The 19,861-nt window shown below is 38.2% G+C and overlaps 1 protein-coding gene across 4 annotated transcripts in view; it reads left to right on the forward strand.

The window, feature by feature from the left end:
- Window positions 1-16,547: 16,547 nt before the first annotated feature.
- The window catches only part of LOC131167798 (DNA-(apurinic or apyrimidinic site) endonuclease, chloroplastic), a 33,918-nt gene continuing 30,604 nt past the window's right edge, over window positions 16,548-19,861 (forward strand). Inside the window, exons 1-3 of one of the 4 annotated variants that reach the window (XM_058126688.1) lie at window positions 16,548-16,825; window positions 17,507-17,682; window positions 17,782-17,882. In XM_058126688.1, the coding sequence (XP_057982671.1) occupies window positions 16,723-16,825; window positions 17,507-17,682; window positions 17,782-17,882 (380 nt within the window). In that variant the 5' untranslated portion in view covers window positions 16,548-16,722. Of the gene's footprint in view, window positions 16,826-17,475; window positions 17,683-17,781; window positions 17,883-19,861 lie in introns of all 4 variants that reach the window. The other 3 variants (XM_058126691.1, XM_058126690.1, XM_058126689.1) reach the window with 3 other exon arrangements.

Consider the following 19,861-nt stretch of genomic DNA (forward strand, 5'->3'; position numbering starts at 1 on the left):
ATCTGGGAGCCATTGAAGGATGAAGGGGAAAGAGAGAGTTGGGAAATGGAAAAGATGGTAGGCGCAGCGATGAGTGGAGAGCCAAGGAGATGGGAGGCTATGGAGAGAGTATGCATTGGTGAGAGAGAGGGAGGTGGAGTGAGGTAGAGGGTCGAGAGGGTGCTCAGGACAAGGTGGGTTGAGAGAGGGAGGGGAGAGAGAGGCAGAGGGTCGAGAAGAAGGAGAGGGATCGAAATAGGACGGCTAGGGTTTGCAAAAAGAGGGGGCTGTGCGAGCGGGAATATGAAGTATCCCGACAGATTTCATCGACGAGGCCCTGGGTTCGCCGATGAAATTAAGGAAAATTCGACGATGAGACCCCTATGTTCGTCGATGAATATGACAGATTTCTTGGCAACGAATACCTTATGTTCGTTGACGAGAGCAGGGAAAAATTGAGTTAAGCGTAGGATGAGCTAAAGAATGGAGGAAGAACCAATATAAAGATCCTATGATAGATCTGAAGGAGTACACATGCCTAGGGCATGCCGGATTTTATGGAATCTTTCTTCATTGAGTGGCTTAGTTAGGATGTCGGCGAGTTGATTTTCAGTAGAAACATAAACCAACTCAATGTCTCCCTTTTGGACATGGTCTCGAATAAAGTGGTGCCTAATTTCAATATGCTTAGTTCTAGAATGGAGGCACGGATTTTTTGAAATGTTGATGATACTAGTATTGTCACAATGGATTGGAGTACCCTTAACTAAGATTCGAAAGTCCTCAAGTTGTTGTTTCATGTATAAGGCTTGAGCACAGCAACTATCGGCTGCAATATACTCAGCCTCAGTGGTTGAGAGAGCTACGTAGGTTTGTTTTTTGCAAAACCAAGACACAAGTGAGTGTCCTAGGAAATGACGTGTTCCACTAGTGCTTTTTCTATCGATTTTGCAACCACCGTAGTCAACATCAGAGTAGCAGGTGAGGTCAAAGGGAGCATTCTTAGGGTAGAAGAGTCCTAAGTCATGGGTGCTTGCTAAGTATCTAAACATTTTTGACTGCATGAATATGAGATTCTTTGGGACAAGATTGGAATCTAGCGTATAGACAAATACTGAACATTATATCGGGCTTGCTAGAAGTGAGGTACAACAAATTACCGATCATTCCACGGTAGAGTTTTTGGTCAACATTTTTCCCTTTTTCATTAGCGTCAAGCTTTGTTGTGATGCTCATAGGGGTTACTTTAGACTTACCCATTTCAAGACTGAATTTCTTTAGCATGTCCTTAACGTATTTGCCTTGATTTATAAAGATTCCATGTTTCATTTGTTTAATTTGTAATCTTAGGAAGAATGTTAGTTCACCCATCATACTCATCTCAAATATTTCCTGCATAGTTTGAGCAAAATCCTGACACAAAGTTTCATTGGTGGCACCGAAAATGATATCATCTACATAAATCTATATAACTAGCATATCATTCTCCTTATGTTTTAAGAAAAGAGTAGTGTCGAATTTTCCTCTTGTGAACCCATTATCTAGGAGAAATTTACTTAAACGCTCATACCATGCTCTTGGTGCTTGCTTGAGTCCATAAAGGGCTTTTGAGAGTTTGTATACGTAATTGGGATGAGTGTGGCTCTCAAATCCTGGAGGTTGCTTGACATATACTTCTTCATTTTTGTATACATTTAAAAATGCGCTTTTTACATCCATTTGAAATATTTTAAAGTTTTGTAGCAAGAAAAGGCAAGTAGCATTCTAATAGCTTCTAGTCTTGCCACAGGAGCATAAGTTTCATCATAGTCAATACCCTCTTGTTGGTTATACCCTTGGGCAACCAATCTAGCTTTGTTTCTAACAATATTCCCATCTTCATCTTTCTTATTCCTAAACACCCATTTGGTGTCAATTATTGTAGTATTTTTGGGTTTAGGAACTAAGTGTCATACTTTGTTTCTTTCAAATTGATCTAGTTCTTCTTGCATGGCATTTATCCAATTTTCATCATTTTCAGCTTCCTCAAAGTTTTTTGGTTCTAGATGAGATATGAAAGCGATACGATTACATCCAATTCTTAGGCGAGATCCAGTGCTAACTCCTTGGGATGGACTACCTATGATAAGATCAGTTGGGTGATTTTTTACGAACTTCCAAGCTCTAGGTAGTTCATAATTCTCTTCTTCTGGTTCATTAGGCTTTTGAGGAGATGATTCTTGATGATCAATGTTTGTGTCTTGACAGTTTCTATCTTGATCATTATTTAACTTAAGTTGCTCAAATTCTTTTTCAATTCTAAAGGTGGTGACTTGATTATCTTCATCTATCTCAACAGGTGTTTTGGATGTGTGAGGGTCTGTTTCATCAAACACAACGTGGGTTGATTCTTGAACAGTTTGAGTTCTTTTGTTGAATACCCTATATGCTTTGCTATTCATGGCATATCCTATAAAAATTCCCTCATCGGATTGTGAATCAAATTTCTCCAAATGATCCCTATCATTTAATATGAAACATTTACATCCAAAAACCTTAAAGTGTGAAATTTTAGGTTTCCTACCCTTCCATATCTCATATGGGGTTTTTCCTAACTTGGATCTAATGATAACATGGCTACTAACATAGCAAGTTGTGCTAACGGCTTCTGCCCAGAAGTATTTTGGCAAGTTATGTTCGTTGAGCATTGTCCTAGCCATTTCTTGGAGTGTTCGATTTTTTCTTTCAACTACTCCGTTTTGTTGTGGAGTTTTTGGTGCGGAGAAGTTGTGTGAATAGTCATTTTCATTGCAAAAGTCTTCTAGTTCTTTGTTTCTAAATTCTCTCCCTCTGTCACTCCTAATGTGTACAATTGACATTCCCTTTTCATTTTAGATTTTTCCACAAAAATGAATGAATGCATTACAAGTGTCACTTTTGTTTGTAAGAAAAATTACCCATGAAAACCTTGACAAGTCATCAACTATAACAAATGCATACAGCTTTCCACTAATCCTAGCTATGTCATTAGAACCAAATAAATCAAGATGAATTAACTCTAAGGGTCTTGAGGTAGATATCATTTTCTTGGTTTTGAAAAAGGTTTTAACTTGTTTTCCATATTGACATGCATCACAAATTTTGTCTTTCACATAATTGTCTTTTGGTAGGCCATTTACTAGTTCTTTGGATGAAAGTCTATGAAGTAGATCCATGCTTGCATGACCTAGACTCCTATGTCATAACCAACAATTTTCATTAGTAACTGCTAAATATTTAACATTACAAGTTTTGATGTCATCAAATTCAATTGTGTATATGTTGGATTCACGTTTTCCTACGAGGATGTTTTTCCATTTAAATCATTTACTAAACATTTGGTGGATTGAAATGTAATGTTTAACCCTTTATCACATAATTGACTAACACTCAACAAGTTGTGTTTGAGAGTATCTACAAGAGCAATATTTTCAATAGCCAAGGATGAATTACCTATTTTACCTTTAACGATGATTCTTCCTTTGGCATTGTCTCCAAATGTGACTAATCCTTCCTTTTTGTAGGTGAGAGAGAGGAATTTGCTTGCATCTCCCGTCATGTATCTTGAACATCCACTATCGAGAAACCATTTGTTTCTTGTGGAGTTGGTCTTCAAGCATACCTGTACACAGCATTAAGTGACTTGTTTTGGTATCCACATTTTCTTGGGTCCTATGGGGTTAGTGTTCTTAATCACCCATTTGTAATTTATGTTCTTTCCTCTATTTCCCCTGAAGGGACAAGTAAATCGTACATGACCTTTTCTTTCATAATACAGGCAAACTTTATTAACATGTGAGGGGTTTGGTTTAGGTGCAGGATTTTTCTTTGATGCGGAGCTTCTTTTAGCATAAAGATTTGCAAATCCTATTGATTCTAAAGATGATAGGCCGTATTCTAATCCTTCTTTGAAAATTCCAAACCTTTGAGCTCCAAGTAACTTATCAAAATTCTTTTTACCATTTGTAAATTTATAAATTGTATTGTTTTGATCTTCCACCTTCTTTTTCAATTTAGAGTTTTCTTGAAGAATTTCAATTATATGTATTTTCAAGCTTCCAACTTCCTTTTGAGAAGACTCTTTGCAATTTATGTATTCCTTAGTGAGTTTTTCATTTTCAAGACTAAGAGATGCATTTTCTTCTTTCAAAGTGTCACATGAGCATATTTGTTTTTGTTTGCATCTTGAATGATTTTCTTCTAAGAGTTTGTGTTTCTTTTTAGATGCTTTTAATTCAATATAGAGTTTTCTACAATTTTCTTCTAGTTCTTCATAAGAAGGGAGATATTTGTCATCAGAGTTTACCTCACTTTGTTCGTCTACCATAAGGCAGAAATGGGCAACTTCTTCCTCGATTTTTTCGTCGGTTGAGGTCCCATCCAGTTCATCCCATTCGATTGCATTCATTGCTTTGAACTTCTTTTTATCTCCCCATTGATTGTTGCCTTTGTTTTTGAAGAGAGGACAATCTGCCATGTGGTGCCCGATCTTTTTGCAATTGTAGCATCTTATGCTCGATTCTCCTTTCTCCTTTTGTTTGCAACTTCGTTTGTTCATCAGAAAATTCCTTAATCTTCTTGTAAGGAGAGCGAATTCATCATCATCATCATTTTGTTCCTCTTCTACGAGCTCTTTTTGCTTTCCAACTTTTAGAGCAATTCCGGTAGCCTTCTTGGGTACTTCAGCTTCTGCGGAAGCATTTTTCTTCTTGATCTCATTGGTTATAAGAGACCTGATTAGTTTGTCAAGGGTGACCTTTGAGAGGTCCTTTGCTTCTTCAATTGCTGTGGACTTGGTGTACCAATATGCCGGTAATGAGCGAAGGACTTTCTTCTCATTGTCTTCCATAGAGTACTCTCTACCGAGAGCTTTTAGTCCATTTGTGATGTGTGTGAACTGAGTAAACATGACAGTAATTGTCTCACCTTCTTCCATTTTAAACATCTCATATTCTTTTACCATCATATAAATTTTTGACCTTTTTACCTGGGTTGTACCTTCGTATGTCACCTGAAGCTTTTCCCACATTTCCTTAGTCGTGTTGCATCCGCATATTCGGTTGTACTCTTCATCATTTACAGCGCAATAGAGGAAGTACTTGGTCTTGAAGTTCAGTTGTGCTAGCTTTGCATCCGCCTTGGGAAGTTTTCCAATAGGTATGTCATCACCTTCTTCGTTTTTGAAGGTGTAGTCTCCTTCAGTGATGACATTCCACATTCGGTAGTCATAGGCTTGGATGAAGATTGACATTCGATATTTCCATGTCGGGTAGTTAGCTCCACAAAATTTGGGGGGAAGGTCCACGGATTGACCTTGGGCAAACATATCCGCCATATTGATCTTTTCGCCTGGGAGTTACTCCGAAATTTAGCGACTAGCGCTCTGATACCACTTATTGGCTTGGTTGAGCGTCTAGAGGGGGTGAATAGACGTTTCTCGCGGATATGTAAATTTTCTACAAATATAAAAATCTTGCCAAGAACAAGTGCATAATATCACAATATAAAAGTGAAGCAAAAGCTAATGAATGAACAATATAAAAGAGAGAAGAGAGGAGAGAAGCTTAACATGACGATATTAACATGGTTTGACACCCCACCTACGTCCACGCCTTGAGACCAACTCAAGGATTCCCAAAATCCACTATACGATCCTCCTTCGGGTGGAGAAGCCAATACACACAACTGCTCACAAAAAGCTTTAACAAGGTACTCACTTAGAGATATCCTACAATGGCTCACAAAGGGCCTTTCTATACAAGTAGTTGATGAGAGGTGAATACAATATTAAATGCTCCCTTTGAGCTCAGTATCACCACAAGATCCTCACACTATATCCTCTTTCAATGGAGTAAAAAAAGAACAAGAGCAGTAGGAAGAGGGCAAGTGTGTTACATAAAGAAAACCGTAGAGTGAAAGCACAATAAATGATCTTAATGACTAAATGAGCTTTCTTAGTTTGAAGCAAATGAAAAAAACCCTTATTTAAACACCAAATGGGCGAGCTGGGTGCTGGAGAGCCGTTGGGCATTTATTGATGCAAGACAAGAGCAAAACTAGCCGTTTTGCTGCATTTAATGAACCCTGCAACCCGACATTCGTCGATGAGGTCTCTCCTTCGTCAAAGAGCTCTCCAGTTCATCGACGAGTTGCTGGTTCTAAATTTAGACAAATCTCGGTTTCTTTTTGTCGACGAGAACCCTGTGTTCGTCGATAAAGTTTGCACATACCTCGTCACTGAGTCCCCTGTATTCGTCGACGAGGGTGCTCTGAACTTTTAGGCACTCTCGGTATATTCTCATCGATGAGAACCTTGTGTTCGTCGACGAGAGCATGTGTTATACTCGTCGACGAAGCCCTATGTTCGTCGATGAGGCCCTTCTTACTACTTTAGAAAAAATCCTTTTAAGTTCTAAGAAAGGTCCTTGTCTATTTATGAGGGATGATCCCTAATTCATTGTAAGATGTCTTAAATTTTGTAAAACATGTTTGAGGGTTTTTAGACACCTTAAGTAGCTTTACTTGTCTTTGTTGTGTGTGTGTGTGATATGCCTATTTCTTGCTCTTTATTTGAGTCACTCCATATACAAGGGATTTACAAAAAATAATCTCTCTCACTCTCACACTCAATCTTTAAAACATTTGCATATTATGTAGAGTCCATGAATGCTTTGAGTGGCTGAGCTTTTGGTCATGTCATGAGTTGCTTTTGGTTGATTTGAAACTTTACTTGCTTTGGTGCTGTTTTGTGCAACTGAACAGGACTATAGAAAAAGGTTAGTAGCCTTAAAGAACTGCTAATGGGTTGTTGTCATCAAAATAAAGTTGGAATGAAAGACCCTTAACCACTTGGTCTAACAACAGGTACACATAATCTAGTGTGAAACCTCAAAGTTCTGTCATCCAAAATACTAAACACCTCTCCCTGACCACCCTGTACTCTGGCTATTACCTTTGCTAATTCTGGGTCCTCTTTCTGAGTAGCTTTAATCTTTTCATGTAATGTAGGCTGCACCACTAAGTTGGCAATAAATACCTGAGGATCACTCTCTACCAACTCTAAACCTATTCTTTCTAGATCTATCTGGATCGAATGTTGAACCTCCATAACTGCCATTGTTGGTCCCACTGATTTCCTGCTCAAAGCATCAGTTACCACGTTTGCTTTCCCTGGGTAGTAACTGATAGTCCAGTCATAATCTTTAATAAGATCCAACCACCTCCTCTATCTTATGTTCAGCTCCTTTTGAGTGAAAAAGTACTTTAAACTTTTTTGATTGGAGAATATCTCACATCTCTCACCGTACAAGTAATGTCTCCAAATCTTTAATGCGTATACCACTGCAGTCAATTCCAGATAGTGGGTAGGGTAGTTCCTTTCATACTCTTTCAATTGTCGGGAGGCATAAGCTACAACCCTACCATGTTGCATCAATACACAGCCGAGCCCTTTCAAAGACGTGTCACTGTAAATTATATAGCCATCACCCCCCCCCGATGGAATTGTCAGTACTGGTGCAGTGACGAGCCGCTGTTTCAATTCCTAGAAGTTCTGCTCGCATTCATCATCCCATACAAATCTGGCATTCTTCTTGGTCAGTCGTGCCAAAGGCCCTAATAGTCCCGAGAATCCCTCTACAAACCGATTGTAATATCCCGCCAGTCCCAAGAAACTCCTAATTTCCTGAACGTTCCTCAGCCTTTCCCAATTTACCACTGCCTCTATCTTATTGGGATCTACAGATATTCCATTACCAGATATAACATGCCCCAAAAACGCAACTTTCTCTAACCAGAATCCACATTTGCTAAACTTGGCATACAATTTCTTTTTCCTGAACATATAAAATACCAGTCGTAGATGCGTCTCATGCTCTTCAAAGCTCCTCGAGTAAACCAGTATGTCATCAATGAAAACTACAATGAACTGGTCTAAGTACTGATGAAAAACACTATTCATCAACTCTATGAACACAACGAGAGCATTCATCAATCCAAATGGCATGACCAGAAACTTATAGTGGTTATATCGAGTCCGGAACGCTATCTTGGAGATGTCCTCTGCTCTGACTTTCACCTGATGGTACCCAGAGCATAGATCAATCTTCGAATACACCAGTGTACCTTGAAGCTGATCAAATAAATCATCTATACGGGGTAGAGGATATTTGTTCTTGATTGTCACCTTATTAATTTCCATGTAATCTATACACATGCTCATGGACCCGTCTTTCTTCTTTACAAATAATACTGGAGCTCCCCACGGTGATACACTAGGCCGGATAAATCCCTTATCTAGCAAGTCTTGCAACTGATCATTTATCTCTCCCAACTCTGCTGGAGTCATTCTGTAAGGAGCTTTAGAAATCGGTGCCATCCTCGGAAGTAAATCAATAGAGAAATTTACCTCGCGATCAGGAGGCAAACCGGATAGCTCATCTAGAAAGACATCGGAAAACTCCTTCACTACTCGCATATTAGCAAGATTTAATTCATTTCCTGACATTTCCTTTACAAAGGCCACGAACCCGTGACAACCATCCATGAGTAGTCTCCTCGCATTTTTTTTTTATAACCAAAAGAGGGAGCACCTCCATTTATTTATTAATATACCCTCACTTTTGGTGCAGGAATATCGTGGTTACAAGATAAAAACAAAAGGGAGAGTACAAAAAAACCCTCCAAAAAAAAAAAACCAACACTAGCAACCAACCAAACTAGGACAACAAAACTAAACATAACTAACAAAGAAGATAAAGACATAAACACAACCAAAATCAAAACAAAATACACCAAACGAAACTCTAGAGTTGAACTAACGATGAATAGAAACGAGACCCCACCTATATATCCATCCGAAGAATACCTTTCAGATAACGTGGTAGAAGGTGTTGTTCTCCGTAGATTACATTGTTTCCCATTTCTCCTTCTTTAGCAAGAAAATCAGTCACACTATTGCCTTCTCTATGGCCGTATGGCTGATACTAACTAAGGCGAGGATTGCACTCGCGACCCCATGAACCTGAATTCTGACCCTCCTAGAGGTTTGAAAATCACTTCTTTCAAACGACAGTCTATACTGGCGTAGTTAGTTGTCAGTCAGTCCATTCCAAATATTACATTGAACCCATACATATCCAACACTATCAAGTCAGCTGGCAAGACTTGCCTCTGAATATCAATTGGACAACCTCGAAGCACTCTACTACACCTCACTACTAACCCTGTCGGTGTAGTTACTAACAGTTCGGTGTCTAACAACTATGTTTCTACCCCACATAATCTAATACACCTCATAGACATGAATGAGTGTGTGGCTCCTGAATCAAACAATACAATGACTTTAAATGAAAGCATGCTAATCATACCTATCACCACATCGCCGACTATCTCAGCATCACCTGACGTCAGGGTGTAAACTCTTGTCAAAGAAGTATACCTCTGCTAACCTCCATGGGGCGCCTGGTAACCTCCCTGAGCAAGTCTGGGAGCAGGAGCAGCTCCAACCTGAGCCTAACAATATCTCATAATATGTCCTGGCTCCCCGCATCGGTAGTAGATGCATCACTTGGCACGACACTCTCCCGGGTGTTTCTTCCACAAATCTAACAGGCTGAGTATGATTGCGTACCCTGAATCCCATAGCTCCCCGACTCCTGCTTTCGATCCTTATAGTAGCCACCCTTCTTCCACGAACCCCGACTGGATCCCTGCTGGAAACTTGAAGGCATGGATTTCTTTTTCTATTTATGTTCCTCAACATCCATCCGCTCTCCGGCTTTTGCCACAGCTGCTCTATCTACCAGCTTGGCAAAGTCTTATAGTTTTAGTATTGCCACCCACTTATATAATTCTCATCTCAAGCATCTTTTAAATTGTCTTGCTTTCTTCATCTTGTCTGGGATAATGTACGAGGCGAAGCAAGATAATTCAATGAACCTCGCCACGTACTACTGCACTGTTTGCTGTCCCTGCTTCAGATTTAGGAACTCCTCTACCTTGGCTTCTCTAAACGAGGCCAAAAAGTATATGTCAAAAAATATTTCTTTGAATCGATCCCATGTCATCTCTATAGGCACTAACCTCTGCTGCTCCATAAGTTTCACTGTCATCCACCATCTCTTGGCCTCTCCTATCAAATTATGTGTGGCAAATAGAATCCTTTGCTCCTCTGTACAATGCAGCATTGCCAACACCTTTTCAATCTCCTGCATCCAGTTCTTAGCGACTGCAGGATTAGTTCCTCCTGAGAAAGCCTGAGGATTCATCTTTGTAAACTTCTCACTCGTACATTTGTGGCCTACAGACGGACCTCCCTACTCCCTGGAGCTTCTGGCAATTTTAGCCATGACTTTCTGAGCCACACTACGTAATACTGCATTTGAGTCGCCACTAGTTGCACCCGAGGGCCCAACACCCTCACTACTACTTGCATGTGCACTACCACCTCCAGGGTCCATCTTGAAAAGAAAATAAAGTTGGCTTTAGAACCCTATTACCATAGCATATCCAACACCTTTTATCTAACTAGTATATCATATCCTTAATTAATTTATCATGCCTAATCTTAATTCAAGGTTCTATCTTGCAACCTAGACAACCTATTCAACATTAGTTTGCTATGACTTTCACCCCAGGAGAGACACCTAAACCATCACGGAAGTACTGCATTTAGACTACAAAATAAAACCTCAAATTCCTTTTTCCTACACTCTGGTATTATTTCCGTTGCATTCTAGAGTCTACAGAACCTAGCAACCTAGGCTCTAATACCAAACTGTAATGACCTGTCTATTTTACCATAATTTATTTTTTTCCCTTATATATATATAAATATCATAATTAATAATAACCCTGATACCAATATAGCAAAATCAACTCGAACCCGTGGTGCCGGAAATGCACCTGTTATACACAGCGAACACCTAAGCTACATAAAATATAAAATTACATCCATAACAAACAGTACCAGAGTTTTACTACATTCCATAACATTTCTGTGAATATAAAAACATACAATCCTCCAAAATACCAAAAGGGGAAAAACTAGGATCATAATTCAAAAACCAATTGACCCTAGCTCAGTAGCTCACCCTCCTACCAGGGTAGTATGAACTGCTTCTACTGACACAAAGCTTGGTCCACCTGTTTATCTAGATTCCCTGAAATATTTTGTAAGTTGGGGCGAGACATCTCTCAATAAGGGAAATAAACTAATATCAGTTGTGTGGCGGTATGAGTATATTCGTACTATAATAGATAAACAATACATCATACATGTCTGGATAAAAACTAGTGATATAATACTAGATAAAACATATATAATCATGATCATGTTAAATCATACTGAATTTCAGTTATTATAAAATCATTTTCTATAACTGATAGTACTGAAATATTACCCAGGATGGATAGCTAGCTGATGTCATGTATTACCCCCCATGATTGGGTTGTGCAGCTCGAAGGCGGGACCTGACAATGGCTGGCCAACCACTCCCAAGTCAAATGTGTCTGTAAGTATGATGGGCTTGCCCTACCCTGGTTCGGACTGTTAGAGGGACGTCTACAATACTACATTGAAGCCACATTGACTATCCATCTCCCACACTCTCTACTGGCAAGTGTGGCAGCACTAGTCTGCAATAGCTACGGTACCTAGCCCTAAATACTAATCTAAACTAAATCATCCGGGTTCTGATAACATATAATATGTCTACATATATTGATTTAGAATGAAACTAGATTGATAGCATTTTTCTGAATTCTAACATATCATACATAATCACGACCTTGCGCCGAATAACATACATAATTACGACCTTGCGCCGGCTGTCAATCACGACTTTGTGTCGAGCCTATTATAACATACTAATATGATATTTGTACTATTTATCATAAAATTTTGAAACCATAATTTTCTGTATTATTTATGGGTTTCCTAAAAAACTGTTGTAAACATGCGTTTATTGAAAATCTGACATAACATAATATTCGTAAAATGATACTCATGCCACACAGTTTCAAATAGTATAAAAACTAAATACCTAAGCTGAATATATTTCTGGTTAAACATTTTAAAACAGTTTTCGAGTTCAACAGCAGTATTTCCAAATATTCTGATATAACATAGATAATTACTGTATATACATGCTGTTTAAAAATAATAAATTTTCATAAAAATAAACTAACTTAATTTATCCCCTTACTTGGCTACTAAAAAGCCCACAAATTTAACTAAAACTACACCTGTGGTGTTTCCAGCTCAACACCCTGAAATTCACATTTTTCCCCAACAAAACTTTAGTATTATTTCATCTACTACACCTCTTCGGTCCAGAAATACCAAATACCTTATAAAACTTAAAATAATTAACTTACCCAAATTTTGAGATGGTACCCAAATTGGCCTAACCAACGATTTACTCCTGTAGATATGAAGAGAAACTTCCCAACAGTAGTGTGGCAGCTTCAGATCAGCGAACCGGCAAAGAACTAGGCCAAAAATCTAGAGAGAAGGTAGAGGGGGACGAGTTTTAGAGAGAGAAAATAATCTGCATGTGATTCTCTCATAGAAAATGAATTCTTGGCCTTTTATAGAAATGCTTGTCAACGTGGCCTTGTCGATGAGCCACATCTCCTCATCGACGAGTCCAAGAAGGAGTTTCGTCGACGAACACTTACCCCTTGTCGACGAAATTCAGGTCCTAGGAAACGGTCTCTCGGTAAGTTCTCGTCGACTAGATGCATGTCTCCGTCGACGAGCCCAAGAAGCCCGTTCATCGACGAACGCTCCCCTTAAAATTTCCTTTCTTTCCTCTCCTTTATTATTTAATTGATATAATTCACCGGGTCTCTACAATGAGAGTGTCCTTGAGTGATTCCATATTGTTCTCACTTGCTCAAATTCTCATTAGTTTAATTGCTTGTTGATTTTTTGATTGAGAGTTTTGACCAAAGTTTTTCCCCTCGGTTTAATTAATAAACTCATTGAGTGGGGAAAACTTTTAGCTAGTGAGTCTTTGCACCATTATTGCAAGATTCATTAAGCTTATCTTGTATTGTGTTATTACAAAAATCATTTGACAAGCTTATTCTCAAATATCTCTTGTGCTAGAATTTTGAGAAAATCATTTTAGAGATACTTTGATTAAACTATTTGGATATCTTTGAAACCCTACTTGAGATTGAGATATTTTGATATATTGTTTCAAAGATTGTTTGAAAATGCACTCTTGCACTTGATTGGCTATTGACATACAATTGAGTGTTAGCACACATATTGCATTGAACTTATAGTTCTTATCATATTGAAGTATGTTGATTATTACATGTGCGTATCGGTACATAATAATCTACTTGTAATAGAAGCAATTTGAATCGTACACAAATTTGTATTTCATTGTTGTATCCCAAGCGTGGCTTGAGGGGGTTTGATCTAGCCCGTAAGGATCAGGTTGGGGTCAGCCCTGTGAATTTGACCTAGGGCCTTCTCCGCCCCGTAAGGAGAGTGTGTAAAGGTTGAGTTTAGCCCTGGTAATTTGACCTGGTTGTAAATGGTGCCGCTTCACCCGTTAAGTGAGTCGTAGTGGAATCCTTGGGCTTGCGAGCCAAGGCGGGGACGTAGGCAGTATTGGGCGAACCCCGATAACATATTGTGGGTGTACTTTATATTTCCGCAATTTATTTTCTACACTTTCATTTTCAGTACATGCATGTTGTATGCCTAATTCATTATATGTTGTACATGTGTTGATTGGGTTTGCGATTATAAAGACAGACCCTAGGTTGTGTATTACTGCTGCTGAGTTGGATAAACTTAGGAATAAATTTTTAATACCCAATTCACCCCCTCTTGGGAATACATCGATGTCAACATAACCTTTTAGGAGTAACCTTTTTCATAAAAAGCTAAAATCATACAAGGTTTTTAAATGAATTTGGCGTCAAAAATAGGGTAAAACTTGCATTTTAATTAGGCCTAGTTGACCGACCCTTTTTACGTTCAAACACACCTCAGTCGACCGACTTGTCTTATGTGCCCAGCTAACCGACCTCATGAAGGCTGTAGAAGGCTAGTCGACCGACCCTATTCAAGATTATTTTAAAGTGCCTTAGCCGACTGACCCTTAAGTGCGTTCATTTTCTCAATTGATTGGCCTTTGGATTTTGACCAGATTTTCCTACCTTAGCCGACCGACCATCTAAGAACAAATTAGACTCAGCCGACCGGCACTGTTCACTCGGCAGACCGATCTAAAGCCTCAACCGATCGAACCTACAAAGTGTTTGGAATCGCCTTTGGCCAACCGACCGGTGGCTTCCATGGTCAACCAACCATCTTTGAAAATTCAAAATTTAACTGATGTCAGCCGACCGACATTAGCACCAGCCGATCGAACCTCTTGGGTTGACTAATTTTTTTAGTGCTTAAAAGCAATTAATTTTTTATTAAACAAATTAATAAATGCCCAACGTGTCCGTAACAGTCATATTTTTTCAAGATTCTATAAATATCCCTTCATTACTCATTTTTTAATTAATGTTCATATTGAAAATCCTCCTAAAAATTATTTTTGTGGTTTTTTCATTGTTACTCTCTTTCTCTTAATTCTTTTGAAAAATCATTTTTGAAAAAGAGCTTTGCTTGTTCTTTTACTTCTTTCACTTGCAAAGTTGTTGCATTTGAGAGTTGTTTAAGAAATCATTCCTTTGGGCATATATATTTTAAAAATCACTTACTCTCTCAAACCTTTACTTTTGAAAATCATCATTGAGAGTAAGATTAAAAGTTCTCCACTTAGTATTTCTTTGATAAATATTTTTGTGGAGAAATTTCTTATAGATTGTGAATCTTTGCACATATATTGCAAGATTCATAAGCTCACATGTGTTTATTTGCAAAAATCTTCTTGAGCCCAAAGCCTTAGCTTCCCTTGAACTTTGTTTGAAAAATCATTTTGCGAAAATTATTGGGATATTGAGAAGAGAACCTTGAACATACTTTTATCTATATATTTTTTCTTGAAAGGTTTCTCATATTTTATATTGAGAAATTTATTTTCCATACTCTTGGTTTTAATTAGAAAATATTTCTCTAAGAGAAATACCACACATACTCACATGAACTTTAATTCATATATTGTGTGAGTGCATTTTAGAGTTTCATATTGTACATCTTTGCTTTTGTAGAAGCAATTAATTGTACGTAAATTTTATTATCTTTGTATTCCAAGTGTGGCCTGAAGAGGGAGACTCGCCCTGTAAGGAGTCCGGGCTTGGCTCAAACTTGGTTAGGTGAGCTAGGAGGTCCACCTTCCTGTCAAAGGGTATACGACTTGGTTCCGCCCGAAAAGTGAACCGAGGTGTCTTCACCTCATAAGGAGAACCAGTTGTGGCTTAACCCTGTAATTGAGTTGGGGAGACTCCGCCCCGCAAGGAGTATTGGTTGTGGCTTAACCCCGTAATTGAGTTAGGGAGTCTCCGCCCCGTAAGGAGAGTTGTAAGTGGTGTCGCTCCACCCGGTTAAGTGAGCAAATAGTGGAATCCTCTTACTAGTTAGCTTGAGGCGGGGACATAAGCTAATTTGGCCGAACCTCGATAAAAATACCGTGTTATTCTCTTCCCTATACTCTTTACTTTACAACATTTGCATGTCTACATTTAAACTATTGTGTATGATTTAAATATTCGAGTATCCCAATATCTGTAGAATTGGTAATTGCTTAGAAAGACCCTAAGTTGCGTTATACTGACTGTGAATCCTAAACATAGGACATATTTGACCTATGAAATTTAAAATTTCCAACTCACCCTCCTATTAGGAATATACCATTCCTCACACAATGAATGCAAAAAAAAAAAAAAATCATTTCAGCTTGCCACCTACTTATGAAATTTCCAACCTTTAAAGGGATTAGGGACTTGATTGAAGAGGTCATGCTATGTGGCAACATTGAAAGGGAACTCAAAGCTAGGGAAGCTTTGCGCATTGAAATTTTAGACGTTAAAGATAAGTTCCCTTGTCTATGAGCAACAATTGTCATCACTAGGAGTAGTCCTCAATAAGATGGTGTTAATAATAGTAGAATAATAACTTAAAACTAAAGTTTGGAGTTTATGGGTGAAATACGAATGTGTTAATGTAGTTGACAATAGATATGCTCGGGGGTCAACCTTAGTGCGATGGTTCACCTCATGAATGTGTATTATATTTGCAAACTTGATAAGGATAATAAATGAACTTTCTTTTTTTTTGCCTCAAAGTTAGAGGAATCAAGTTAGGGCTATGTTGGGTGGGAAAAATCATGAACTAAAATTTTTGAGCTTTTTTATGGAAGCAAATTGAACCAACCAAATATCTTCCTTGGACCAAAATCCAACCAAGCAAAAAAATGTTAATTTTTAAATCTAGAAGTAATTTACGCATTTCAACTGTTATATCATAGCAATACAATGATTTTAGCTCCACGAAGCATAGAGATGGAAGCATTTTGCATTCACATTGATCCAACAACATGTTTAGTAGAAATAGACAATAAGAACACATAATACATTTAACATTCGTAGAAGACTAGTATACCACCCTATTTTCAACTCTAACATGTTCCATTTGCTACCGTGCGTGTTCGATCCGCGACCCACTGTCCCACCCGACGCTTTTTTCGCGGTTCTTTCTCGCTTTCCATGCCGCTAAGACGACGCTAGCCTACGCCGCCTGCCTGCTTAATGTACGCCTCCCCTTTGCCTTTCTCATGTCATGTGATGCATTCAAGCATGCAATTAGGGTTTCATAGATTCACAAACCTTAGAGCAGCATTTGCATTCTTCGGTAATTATACAAATCTCATTGTTATTATTATTATTTGTTCAAAAAATTTGAACGTCTTGTTCTTTATTTTTCCTTTAATCATCTGTTCGGCCTCAGCTGCCAAGAATTCTAAAGGTCGACGAAAGAGGTTCTAAGAGTTATGTTGGTTTGGTTTTCACAAAAATGAATTGTTTCCTAATGTCTGCAAACATTTCTGACCAACCAAACAGAAAAGAAAATTCGTTTATTGCTATTATTTTTACCGTATGAGCTGTTTCTTCCAATTTTATTTGTTATTTTTTCTGTAATTCCTTTTTTTTTTTGGTTTATGGGCAATGTTGTCCCGGGGATATTGTCTCTGTTTGTTTTTTGGAAGATTTTTGTTTTTTGATAAAACTTTTCCTGGGGGAAATTATCACTATCAGAGTGAATTTCTCTTTACACCATCTGTTTGATGGTAGATGATAATTTCTTTCTGTTTTTTAGCCTCTATTGTAAAATATTATGGAACTATTTCTGCACAAACAAGCTGAGTTTTGGAAAGAAATTATAACACACGCAAAACACACTGGCTCACGGCAGTTTGCTTCTAGGAAAACGAATGTGTGAAACTTTTTTACTAGAAGTAGCTTTAGTAGAAGCATATGAAGCCTAATTTGAGATTTTAACAGGCAAGCTTATTTAGGTTCTTTGGTTGTGCAGTAACTCCAAGGCATTTGGAAGTTGGGGGATTGGCCTTTCTGAAAGAAAGAGAAATGGGATCGAAACGGCTCCTTTCAAATTCATCAGTGCTAGCATCATCAACAGCTATCAACAAGAAAGACAAGAAGCCAACTGAATTCATGAATGAGTCACAATCCGGGCATGGTGTTTTCGAGGTCACTAAATACTTTATTTGTTCATTGTTAACGAAGTAAGATCTTTAGGTTTGTTGGTAATTAATAGTTTTTCCTGATTTTATATTCACTGGGATATAGGAAAATGTTGTGAAGAGGAATTTAGTTGATATTCAGAGTTTTCGGGATGACCCAGACAAAGTTGAAGCAATGACAGTTCAGGAACTCAGAACGACGTTGAGGTAAATGCAAGTATTAGGCCTGATATATTGGTTTTTGTGCATAAGGTGTCTATCTTGAACTTTAGTTCTAAAAAAGAATTGGGGGAAGGAAATTGACTGATAAAGATTGATGGAGGTTAATAAAGGAGGCCATTAAAATTGTTTCATAACTTTATTACTAATGAGAATAATGTTTAGGGAGTGATTCATTTCATAAATCCTCATGCTTGGCATTATTGTACAATATCAAAAGGTGGATTTCTAAATGGAGCTTACAAATAATGATGACTTCTTTGTGGGATATGGCCGGTTGGGAATTTTATTATTAAGGAGAAAATGTTTAGAGAATAATTCATTGTATAAATCCTCAGGTTTGGCATTAGCATACCAAAGCAAAATATGGTTTTGCAAGTGAATTTTGATCATGCATAAATAATGTAATTACATAAACAGTATATTCTTTTATATTTAATCTTCTGCTTAGTAATATAAATTTTTGGTACACATTGTTGATGTTCCATTTTGATTTAACAACTTACCCACCCTTTCACCTTCCTTAGTCCTTTTTTTTCCTTTTTATTTAAATTGACCAAAATAAAAAAAAGGCCTTAGCTGGCAATAAATTTAATTTATAAAAAGAAACTAGTTTTTCTTTGACAAAAACTTGAAACCTTGGTTCCGTCCCCTTCAAATTCTAAATCAAGGAGCTTGAATCTTAATGGACTTGTACTCATTTCATCCCATGTGCACGCATATAAACAAATATTCCTTTTGATTCCCTCACACCTAAAATTTTGGTGTGCTTATTCACACCTTACAGAAACTATTGAAATCTTCAACCACCTTAAAATTAATCAGAAATTGTTTTCATTTTGGCAAGGCCTCATTGGGTCATGTGGAAGGGAATCATTTCCACTAACATCCTTCATCCTGTAGCTATGTGAAGGCCCCCTCACGTTTTCTTCCTCATGCTCACACCTGGGCAGCCCCTATTCATGCATCTCCTCTCCTCTCTTAACCTTCATAATCATCAAGGTTTTACAAGGAAGCTAAGGAGCCAAGAACTTTCAAGGTGCAGGTATGGCCATTTTCTTCTTCAAGGTTGAGCATGCACTTTGATTTTGTGATTTTAGAATTCCCATATGTGTGTTTTTGTTTTATAAAAAGGGAAAGAGAGGTAGCAGTGCGGGTGAGTGTGTGAATGTGTGTTTGTGCCCCGAGAGGGTTATTGAATATTCAGGAAGTGGTGAAACCATAGTGAGGGAGTAGGTGAACTATGTGTACTTTTGTTTCTAGAGAGATAAATAGTTGTGTTGGTCTGCTTGAATGCTACAAAAAGGGAGAATGTGAGATTTGTTACATAGGGACAAGGAGCCCAACCAAAGAGAGAGGAGTGTGTGTGTGTTAGTGAGGTTAGAGAGAACAGAAAAATCTAGAGAGAGAGAGAGAGAGAGAGAGAAATGCATTTCTAGAAGAGAGTCTAGGACTAAAGGGGGAGAGAATGAGTAAGCTAAAATTTAGAGAGTGGAGAAAAGGAGAGCAATTTCTGAGTGTTAGAGAGAGAGAGAGAGCTAGGATCTTTTAAGGGAAGAAAAAATCTAGAGTGAGAAAGAGAAACACAATTCTAGAAGTGAGAGACTAAAATAGGATATAGAGAGAATAAACAACCTGCAAGGGCGGTTAGAGGTGGTGACGCCATCCCTTCCGTTTCGTTGGAGGAGTTAAGATCTTTGGGGGGGGGGGGGGGTGGGGTGGGAAGGGTTTCAAAAGTGCCTTAGCAGCCCCCTTCCTGATGCAAGGAAGAAGAAATGGAGGAAAGGTTCCCCCCACCCCAAATGACACACGACCATGCGATTTCAAAAATAGGTTGGGTTGACCCAGTTGGACTAGATGGGTCATCAGGTTGATTTGACTTGTATCTCTTGTCTTCGTTGGTTATCTGCATTTGCTTTCCTCCATTGGTTATGTGGGGTGACCAACATGGTCTTTCTCAATATTTC

Source organism: Malania oleifera, chromosome 11 (genome assembly GCF_029873635.1).
Source record: "Malania oleifera isolate guangnan ecotype guangnan chromosome 11, ASM2987363v1, whole genome shotgun sequence".
NCBI lineage: Eukaryota > Viridiplantae > Streptophyta > Magnoliopsida > Santalales > Ximeniaceae > Malania > Malania oleifera.